Source organism: Gymnoscopelus microlampas, assembly GCF_963454915.1.
Source record: "Gymnoscopelus microlampas genome assembly, chromosome: 16".
Classification (NCBI taxonomy): Eukaryota; Metazoa; Chordata; class Actinopteri; order Myctophiformes; family Myctophidae; genus Gymnoscopelus; species Gymnoscopelus microlampas.
The window spans coordinates 15,037,353-15,048,282 of record NC_139953.1 but is presented as its reverse complement, the minus strand read 5'-3'; the positions used below and the strand labels follow the sequence as shown (position 1 = coordinate 15,048,282).

The 10,930-nt window shown below is 38.5% G+C and overlaps 1 protein-coding gene across 2 annotated transcripts; it reads right to left on the bottom strand.

The window, feature by feature from the left end:
* Nucleotides 1-577: 577 nt before the first annotated feature.
* Nucleotides 578-10,664, bottom strand: LOC311062627 (poly(A) polymerase type 3-like; the record flags this gene model as incomplete). 2 transcript variants are annotated; one of them, XM_084081808.1, is made up of 12 exons in its annotated part: nucleotides 10,445-10,664; nucleotides 8,298-8,468; nucleotides 6,598-6,664; nucleotides 6,356-6,437; nucleotides 5,875-5,984; nucleotides 5,734-5,787; nucleotides 5,479-5,590; nucleotides 5,217-5,306; nucleotides 4,561-4,699; nucleotides 4,335-4,407; nucleotides 2,704-2,824; nucleotides 578-1,273 (listed from the first exon to the last, which is right to left on the bottom strand). In XM_084081808.1, the coding sequence occupies exons 1-12, from the start codon at nucleotides 10,450-10,452 to the stop codon at nucleotides 1,083-1,085; spliced, it is 1,218 nt and encodes a 405-aa protein (XP_083937934.1). In that variant the 5' UTR covers nucleotides 10,453-10,664. The 2 variants fall into 2 exon arrangements, with proteins under 2 accessions (XP_083937934.1, XP_083937935.1); XM_084081809.1 differs by lacking the exons at nucleotides 578-1,273; nucleotides 2,704-2,824; nucleotides 4,335-4,407 and having other exon boundaries at nucleotides 4,557-4,699.
* Nucleotides 10,665-10,930: the final 266 nt, after the last annotated feature.

The window sequence follows — 10,930 nt, the reverse complement described above, 5'->3', positions numbered from 1 at the left end:
AGAGCCCCAATTAGTGGTTAAGCTGACATGGTACAATGTTGTACATCCAAATTAGATTTGTTTTTTAGAGAATGCTGCCATTTTTCCTAGTTTAGCCAGAGACGGGCAATTCATGGGTGCCTTTTTTTGTCTCCAAGTGCAGTTTTAAAGGTACAGTGTATTGAACAGTGATCTTAGCCTAGTTGAACTCATTTCTTAGATGAAACAAAAATATGGACAGCTGGTCTAACATTATACAATGTATACTGTTATTAAGTTTGAAAAGTAAATACATTGTTGATGCTAGGCTTAACAAGTGAGTATTAAATCCTCAGCTTTTGAGATTTATTTCCCAACTTGAGAGTAGCTACAATTTGATCCCTGGACATCCACGAATTTAGTTAAACTAGTCTCAAACATACACATTGTTCAAAATACCTTCAAACTGCACGTACAGACATAAAAAGGCACCCATGGGTTTGTCTAACACTGGCTAAGGTAGGAAAAATAACTTTTCCGCACCCCCAAAAACAAACTGTCCCTTTAAGTTAGGGAGAACACATGCTCAATTTGCAATTAGATTTGGCCCAAAAAAAACAACATACAGAATTCACAACTGCTCGACTGAGATGGCTCGCTGTGAGACACATTTACCCCATAAATTCAGGTTTTGATTTATGAAATCTAATTGGAAATTGCTAAATACCATTATCAAAAATAAAACAAGTCTATAAAATCAAGACTACCAAGAAATACATTGTGCAATTTGTGATCTAAATCATTTTATTTTGAATTGAGTACAAGATAATAAGGCACAGGGGAAAACCAGGGAATGCTTAATCCTTACAAGCGAGTACCTACCTTTTTATCAAGAAAAATAACAAAAAAGACATAAAATATAGAAGTTGTGCTTACATTGAAGGGACAGTATTTGAGTGATAAAGGGCTTCAGGTAGTGTTTCGAGTTAACATTTTAATATGAGCTTTAATGATCCTTTGAGAATCAAAGAAGGTGCTTAGGAGTCTTATCATAAAGACTTTTATTCAAAACTTCAAATTGAATACGTGGAAACCATAAAAACTGGGAGCAAACTTCACATATCCTAAAAAAGTATTGTGCATGTGTGTGAGTTGTGCAAATGGTAATCTTTATTGAAATATTTGAATCTCACCACGTGTGTCCAACAGGATAGGCAGTTTAATACATACTTGTATTTCTGAAAGAAGTTTGGTGCTTCAAATAGTTTGGACCACTCTGCTTTATTCTGCAATATTTCATCGGTGATGGCAAGACCTGTAAAGGAAGAAGATAAATATTATTAAAAGGTCAGTGTTAATGTGGGTCATGCTTGGATAACATCCCAGTCCACTCTTTGCAAGAAATACTTTTTCAGGACATTATGTGACTCACACCTACAGTATATCAACATTAAGTCATCAATATCATATGTTCATATTTGACTTATAATAGTGTATTGTAAGTTAACACATACTATTTTGACTAATATCAAAATATTTAATAACATTTTAGTAATACATAGAATATATGCCATTAACCATTAACCTGGCAATTAACCAAACATAGGAATGCTTGTATTTGTTACATATTACTGTGGACAGTGTGTCATTTATTTTAGAAATAAATTATATCAGATTTGTATTTTTTGCATAATAAATGAAAAGTTCTGTTTCTGACTGCTGGGTAAACGTATAAAGCAATTTCAATATGCCTTCAAATAACTTGTGATGACCATTTACAACACAATTGTACTTTGTACTATTGTACCACAATAACAAATAATAAACAGAATTGATTAGCAAAATGATCATTAGTTGTAGACCTATGTTTTGGATGGTTTATATAGTGCTAAAAATTGGAAGGATGGTTTATATAGTGCTAAAAGTTGAAAGAAAGTGGCAAACTGAAGATGCATTGAGAAAAAAAACGTTCACAGACTCACATTTCAGTTACCATGACAAATCAGACTGTGTATTCAGCATAAGAGCATCACACATAACAGTTTAAGGGGTGGATATGTTTACTATGTTTGTTCTTTTTTTTGCCTTTTTTTATAGTCAGTGGACTAAAGAATAGAATGAAAATATAACTACAGAATATAATGAAAATAGAAAGATCATCATACTTTCCAGATCATTCAAATTATTTTGGAAATGTGGCTATTTTTCAAATTTGTATCCAGGACATTTAAGAACCCTGACAATTCATTCAAAACTACAGCTCAATGACATGTTTAATCACCAATGAACTATTAATTAATTAATAAATAATACAAATAATTAATACATTGTTTCCCATAGCAACTGCCCTAAAGATACACCTTCAGGAGGCTAGATACACCTTCAGGAGGCTGCAATTCGAAAATGGCCCCTGTCCAAGTCCTAACCTACCCCCATACCCCTCCCCCCTTTCTTTTTCTTCTCTTGAACATATTTTTCACTCTTCATACCAGTAACCTGTAAACTGATTGTATGACTCATAAGCTCAGTGCTTAATGAGTCTTCCAGTTTAGTAGACCTTGTAATTGTGAATTTGTACTTCCATGTACTGTTATTCTCATGTCTTACTAAATAAAGTACATCATTCAATCAAAACAAACCAGAAGTAGTGATATATTAAATTCAAGATTTTTGTCAAACATTTTAATTGTAAATGTAACTGGCTCCAATGCATCTTTGATGGCTATCAGATGAATGACAACAGACCCTGTTTGAACTCGTCCACCATGACGGCTCGGGTGGAGGCAGACACGTTGTAGGTGGAGTTCTGCTGGGGGTACGCTGGGGTGATGATGGGCATCAGGTGATAACGGTCACTTGGAGTAACCTGAGACAACATAGGCAATGAAAGGTTTCAAGGTTTGCATGGGAAAGACAAAAGATGTTCTGAAATTATTCTGTTCAAGATGTTTCTGACTGTTTTACAGTGCCTTGGCAGAGTGCTTTGGCAGATGTCAAGGACGAGAAACCCTTTTCAGTGAATACCACTGGCACAACAGTCCATTCACAGGCAGTGAACTTAGATTTACAATCTTAGAAAGGTACGGAGCCCTGGAGAGGTCATTGACAGAAAAGATTACTCGAAATATTTCCAAAATTAGTATATCAAAATCATTTGTTGAATGGAATTCTAGGAAACATAGAAAAACACTACTGGAAACAGAAAGAAGTTGAGGGTCTCCAAGGGTGGAATTTTCCATTAAAATCGATCACAAATCTTTGGTGATGGAAAGCTCATGAACACAGATATGAATGCTCAGATTCAATGAATGTTCAGATCATTATTTTAAGTACCGTAATCAAAAATGTTTTTTTTGTCAAATAGTCAACCATTTGGCCATTTTCTTACAGCCGATTTAAGTAGAGAGTAGGTCACATTTATAGTCAAGTTAATAAAACATTACAAGACAGAATCATGGTCATGAGTAAAAACTAAATCCCAAATCACACTCAATGTAATATTGAGTTTTTAAGAGTGCTACAGGGAAATCAGATATTATATTACATCAGTAATTCAATTGAAAGCTCCAAACAGGTTCAACAGTAGCACTAGCTACACCAATCAATGGACTGTTTATCAATGCTTAACTCTATTCTACTGAAGTTGGCCATAGGTATACAGTAGAAAATCTGAATTAAATGTGGTATCTTCTCTATTGTGTATTTTCCGATCACCAATTAATTAATTAATCACCAATAAAATAATCAAATTATTGCCCATCACAACAAACCGGAAGTAGTGGTATACTAAAATAATGCTAATATATATATATTTTTTTTTTACTTTTTGTGTGGAAGATGGAAGAAGAACCGAACTGGAACCTCAGATCCAGATCTTCAAATAGTAAATTCAACAGAAAGTTTAGAATTTTCTTTAAAACAAATGCCGTACTGGATTTTGTAATGTTATATATTGTCAGAACCAGCTTTGTTTGCATTCGTTTATGTACAAAAAGAGTGACTTTTGGATTAGTCTAATCAAATACGCAATGGAGCAATATATTTCACCAATTGGACTAGTTAGTTATATCATCATGACAAGTTAAACTGCACAACTCAGACCTCTACCAAAGTGCACTATTGCTTTAAAAAGGGAATTGCAAAGATACATAGCTTTTTAACCGTTAAGATTTCTAACCCTTACTGAGGAATGTTCGCTTGAAGACTTGTAAGCATTTTCCATAGTAATAAGAACAAAGGCAATCAGCTAGCCAGTAATGAACAATTACTATAATGTATTTGAAGTGTGGCACTGTGCAGCTGTAGTCTAGTAAAATAATGCATAAAGATGGAATAATCTCTATTCAGGTTACAGGTACAGTTCGGTTTATAATTACCCTGGGGTCCCAAACTGGAAGGTTGAGGTTGCAGTCCTCTGGTTGCTTTAACAGAACAGGGTTTGGCCATTCCCTGCAACACAGAAAGCAGGTCAACTTTCTGAGTGTTCACCAACACGCATCTCTCTTCATTTAATCCTTAGCAAAACTAATCTGTCACAGGACAGCTCTGTGAGCCAGAACAGAGTTCTTTATAATGGACACCAATGCTATCAGGGCAACTCACCACTTTGAAAAGACCAGGAAGAATTTGTGCACCAGGGTAGAGGCCACAGCATTGGGGTAGAGCTGGCAAGTCCTGGCTACCAGCATGGCCCAGGACACACCACCCAGGAAGCCCAAGATGTTGGAGTAAATGTTATGGCCTGGACAGGAGGAAAAGGCAACACAACATTCAATCGAATGGCACTTAGAAATGGTATGGAATCCAATAACTTATGCTAAGCCACTAACTGCATATTATAAAAGGTTTGAATGTACTACACCTGCAACATTTTAACTACTATATTTTTTATACAATGTCATGCTTGCAAATAGCAATTGGGGATTCCAAATTGAGGAGTGGCAATGCATGCCAGACAACAAAAAAAAAAAACAGCCATGCCATCGACAAAACAGGCAAGGCTTTTGTTTACCTGCTGGAAAACAAATGTGACTGGGCTGTGGTTGCCAAGTACGCTATGTAGGCAAACCAAACAAAGTCACCATGGCAACATGACCCACTGTTTACTTGGTTAAAAAAATGCAATGACAGGCAAGTTTCTTTTTGCTCCAACTAATCCTGTTGTGAGTGAAGACCAACACAGGTCATCCTTCCAAAGAAAGGAAAGAATGCTCTGTATGTACACCATTTAGCCTACTTTATGAACAGATTCAACTAACGTTTAGCCCACAGTTTGATGGTTCTCAGAGTGAGCCTGAAGTTCTCTATATTGGGCACCATGTGGAGAATCTCATCCGTAACTCTGCAGCCTATGAAAATAAAGAAACAAAACAGCTTTCATTATCATGCTTAAGCACAAAGAAATAGGAAACTAAAAGTACAAACTAACTTTCTTTCTCCTGCATAAATCATCACCAACTGCTAAAGACTTCAGATCTCAGTTTAATAGCTTTTGTACTGGCAGCAGTTGGCAGCATTTACCATTGAGACTTCTTATACACCTGATGTCCAAGTTCTTCAGTAGTCCATCATCTCTGAGATCCAGATTCTCTGGAATGGTTTGCAAAGCTAACCGGGCAAACAGTATGTCAATCTATAAAAACAAATGGGTACAGAAGTCTATAAAAACATATAAATTGACATGATATATTTTCACAAGAACCCCAAGTTAAAGACATACTGTAGAAACAAATAGCCTTTCAGCGTTCACTGAATTCTCTCCCCTTCAAAACATACCTCAATTCCATCAAATGATAGCTTGATGACAGGGACAAAAGCCTCTTCTACAGCCTAGGGGAGAAATATAATGTCAGCCTACACCAAACAATAAAAAAGCCTTTTGGACAGCGACGCCAAAGAATAAATTATGCTACACACCCGTAGGTCCTTGACCTCCTCTTGTTCTTTCAGCTTCTCATAAAAAGACGTGAAGAAGTCAGTTCTCTCTACATGTCGAGGTGCTACACAGAGGGCATCAATATCAGCACCTGCCAGGAGAAACAGGACAGAGATGCAGTACTGTGTACATAATGTAGAGATACAGAAATACCCAGATAGGTTCTCAAACAACAACACCACTGTATTCATTCTGCAGCAACAATGCACTACTGAAAGAGTCATGCTTGCTGCTAGGGGTGGGCAATATCTTCTGGCATTTTTCCAATGTTGATATTTAGAACCAGTGCGACTTGCAAATATGCCCCCTTTTTCCTTGTGGATTTCATTAACTAGAACGGGTCATTATTTTCCCAGTGGAACCCAGCTCGATTCCTGCATTGTCTTGTAGTCGTTAAAAACTGATTGACCAGTAAAAAACATAACATATGGTGTTTTTCAGGCAAAATAAGAAAGCGATTACCTTTTGTGTGTACCCCTAAGCGATAGGACCCAAATGTGAAGATCTTGCCTCCAACAGTTTCTATCATTGATGCAGGTAGGTTCTAAAGATAGAAAGACAATTTAAGTCATATATAATCATTTAAACGACAAGATACAATATTTACTGGCCAGACTTTATACCAGACCAATATTTTCAGTTTCACTAAATGCACTCATTTTCATTTTTTTTGTCATCTCAGAAAATGAATACAGACACCCTACCTTTAGTTCGCTGATCTCTGTAATCCATTCTTTAACCAGTGTATTTAATTTGCCCAACACGAGAATTCTGTAAATAAAAAGTACAGGTTAAGAAAGCAATTTCTCCCCTGTCAGGTGACAAGAAGGTCAGTTGGCTCTCATGCATTGAAGGAGGCATGAGCTCGGCCCTGGGCCCTGGCCTCCCTAGTCCCTAGGCTGGTGAGGGGAGTGTAGTGCCCAGGATCACTTAGAAAATTGGCACCGGGTGAAAAATAAGGGTTACAAAATCGTGGGATACATTCATTAGTCAGTGTTGCCTTTTTCATCTGAAACAGACACAGAGGAGAGAAGGGCATTTTTGCAGCCCTACAATTTGAATATTCAGGCAGCCTTGGTGATTGCCTAACCTCGTGTCACCAGCCTTTCCACCGCGGAGGCGTCACATTGTTTTTGTTCCCCACATAATGCGAATCAATTAGTTTAGTCTCGCTAGTCGCGCTACGAGTTAGAATTAAAGATGGACATACCATAGGACATACGATTATTATACCAAAATAAACAAAACGATTATACCAAACTAAACAAGTTTTAACTAGGGGAATCATTTTGGAGGTGCACGGCGCCAGTGGTTTCGGTCGTTGGTTCCGGCCACCTGATGACGTAAAGTTATTTACTTATTTCCACCCTGACCGGATCAGAAACCGGAAAATGTTATTGATCCCAGGCTAGTGATTGCCAGAGTGGAGCAGGCCGCCGGACGAACGGAGTACACCTGGGGTTATGGGTTTGGGGGAGTAGATAAGGATCTCTCATTGACTTATTCTCTCCATTTCCTGTCCAGACACAGGTCCGGTCTGGGCTGCCACCTGGCCTGAGTGGGCCTAACCCTTTTGTTTAGTTTTGTACCTTTTTACACAACACTCGCACAGCACATTCCACACATTCACACACAGCATACATGACTGGCTACTGACCTTATTCACACCTCATTCCTTTCCTTTTGGTTATTGCCTTATTTCTTGAATTTTACTCAAATAAATGTAAGTTAAAATGTTTGAATCATGTGTGGAGCTGTGGACTCCCTTATTTTGCCATGTAACCGCTAGTCCATGACATGCATAAACTATTACATTTTACCTCCAGATTTATTACCATTTTATACTCAAAGAGCTGGTTAATCAAATCCTTAGTGTATCACTTCAAGTAGTGTTCTTATAAAATGGCCCTACGTTAGACCAGAGATTTGTATTTACTAATGTTTTGGGTGAGCACCTCGGTGCTCGTCTTTGAAAGCTTGTATATAAATATCGATACATTTAGGGGATAAGTATGCCATAAAGTTGCTCAACCTTGATTACTTCCACATCTACACTTATGAGTTTAAAACTTTGTTTTTAATAATTGGCAAGTTCCAGTTATATTGAAGTCTGTTTCAGTCAATGACTTGCGCGACCATCCCGCTTTAGTTTTTTTCAGCATTAAAGATGCACTAGACAGCATTCTTTTCTTCATAAAAGGTGGATAGTGTTTCTGTGAATATAGCTGTATGCTTTATTTCAGATAGATCAGTGAAGAGAGACAGAAACCAAGAGTAGGTCACTAGGAGCACAGGGTCTGTACACTAACTGCCACCAGGCATAAAACATTGTCTGGATGTTACTTGACTATGTAACCACATTTATGGATTGGATTGGAAACACGCAAAAAACAGTGCAACTCACCTGCGCTGCAGTTCAAGCTCCTCTTCAAACACCCCGTATGGCTTTAGGGTCTCTGTCAGTTTCTGGGTCAAGACCAGATCCAACTCCTTGGGCAGAGCCAAGCTAATGGGAGACGTGATCCCGAAGTGCTTGGGAGTTTGCTGAGCTGCAGGAGCCTGGCTGGTGATTGGACTGGAAAGGGTTCAGAGTTGATTAAAAAGAAGAGGAAAAAAAGACAGCAATTAATAAATAAGCAGAGCTTTCTCTACTGGTGTCCGGAATTTATTTTAGTTGAATTGCTGTTTGTCCTGCACCTGGGAATTCAGAGTGGATTGTGCGTGCACTATCTTTTCATGCATTCAGAGTTTATTACACCCTCTATTCCTAGTAAAACGGAGCTGAGTTACAAACTGTAATTGGACATTTTTTTTTGTCTACACATATTTATTATAAAAGGAACCTGCTATATTTAAGAAGGTGCCTTAAGTGTTTTCCACCCATAAAAACGAAATGTTTTTTGTTAAAAAAGGTTAAAGCTTTATGTAATCTGATAATCATTGCTACAGAGTGTTTGTTCAGGCTTCCCCAATCCCTCCAGCACTTTAGTAAACAGAAAATAAATGTTCAGGTGGGACACCAGTTTTATCCAAACAGGAGAGAGAACCACATTTTCAGCTTCAATTTCATAGTGTTTCAGTTCCAATTTTGTCTGCTCATTTGTTTGTTTAAGGATTTCAAATTTCACTTGTTTATCCTGTAGGTGGAGTTCTCTCCCCTGAATGGATCAAATTAGTATCCCAATCTGAAAATGTATTTCTGTTCACTACAGAGCTGGAGACAGGGAGACCCCTGTTACTGAACTAACACGAATTATTACTATGAGAATAGAAATATAGAGCTATGTATGTTACACTTCTTTTATTTAACAAAACAAATATCACTGTAAGCGATATTTTGATATTCAAATGTGACGTCACAAATGTATTTATCCATCATTTATAATTATAAGCCATATTATTGCTAGTGTTCTGTTCCAGCAATTTAACACACGGCGCTTGACAGTAATGAAAGATACCAGATTTTTGACTTGATGCCAACAGTCATCGAGGGGTGGCTTCAGGTCATCCCACACAAGAATGTGTTTAACCTCGCGTCACCAGACTTTTACAATGTTATATTAAAGTCACACAGGGCCTTTTAAAGTCACACGCAATTATATATGTGTGTTATACACGCCAGGTTGTCTTTTTAATACGATTAATACCTTCAAAATGATGCACAGAACAGTTGCAATGCAAGGCCTGCGTGTTGCGTGTTAACCACCAGCAGCAATGCATAGCTGTCATCCAAGGACAGCAGGCTAGAGTTACAACTGACATAACTTCAGGGTGTACAAAACTGCCAACATTTATATTTTTTTATTAGCTTGTGGAGCTAAAGTGCTTTTTATCTGAGCTATAACTAGAACACATATGACTGGGTGTCAGTGGGGATAAGAGGAGGAGAGGAGAGGGGAGCTTCTCTCTGCTTTGTTTTGGTTTCACTATACTCTGTCTGTTAGCTACATTAGCACCAGTTGGCTAAAGAAAAACATGGCATGCTAACAGAAGATATTATTTAGGAGCGACACGCTCGAGCAAAATGGCGTTATCGCCAGATAAAACCTTTTTTTTTTGTTAACTACACACTCCAAACAAAAAAAAAGTGTTAAAACGACCCGATTTTCTGTTGAAATTAAGTCATTTTTTCTCGAGCCGACATGCTATCAATTAGCCATTTAAGGCCTTTGACTGGCTGGTGGTAAATATACTTCTTCGTACGGCGAGGGGGGGGTAGCGCGTGCCGAAAATGGCAGATCTAAAAGCTCACAACACGTCGCAACACGACGTGTTGTGAGCTTTTAGATCTGCTATTTTCGGCGCGCGCGCGTCGTAAAAGAGGCCCCGGGGCGGTGGAGAGGAGGAGGGGGGGACCATAGAGTTAAAATATATCGAGGGGGGGGGGCGGCACCGGGGCCTCTCGTACGAAAATAGCAGATCTATAAGCTCATAATACGTCGCGGAAGAGACCTGTAGTGAGCTTTTAGATCTGCTATTTTCGACGCGCGTCCAATCCCCTCCAACACAAAAAACCTGGGGGGGAAAAAGCACAACAAAAAGGTTACTCACAAGGGCATGGCGGCCAAATATCAACCACTCCAATAATTTCTTATCATTCTCGTCCTCCTCTGCCGCCTCGCTCCTCTCAACCACATGAGTTTTGTTTGTTTTTATTTTGTGTTTTTATTCTAACACCACGACGGACTCTCTTATCAGCAGACGGCGGCTGGAGCGCGGGATTCGAACCTTTTGTTTCCCACACACTGAAACATGGCGCGCGTTGCCAACTCGAGCTCGGCCTGTTGGAGGCGACGTTCCGCGGTCACGTGACCCAGCACGTCGTGATGTTGTGCCGACATTGGTGACCTAGTTGAAATTCGAATGTCGTGACTCTTATAGCAGTTGCTGGTGTTGTGTGATTGTGAAGGTTGTTTTACTAAAATCAAACATTGAACAATCTTCTAACTAAACTGTTTGGTTAACTTATGTTACCCATGTTATGTTGTGATCTGAATTTTCAGTCATATGGTCGTCGGGTCGAGTTAGAAAAAGGTT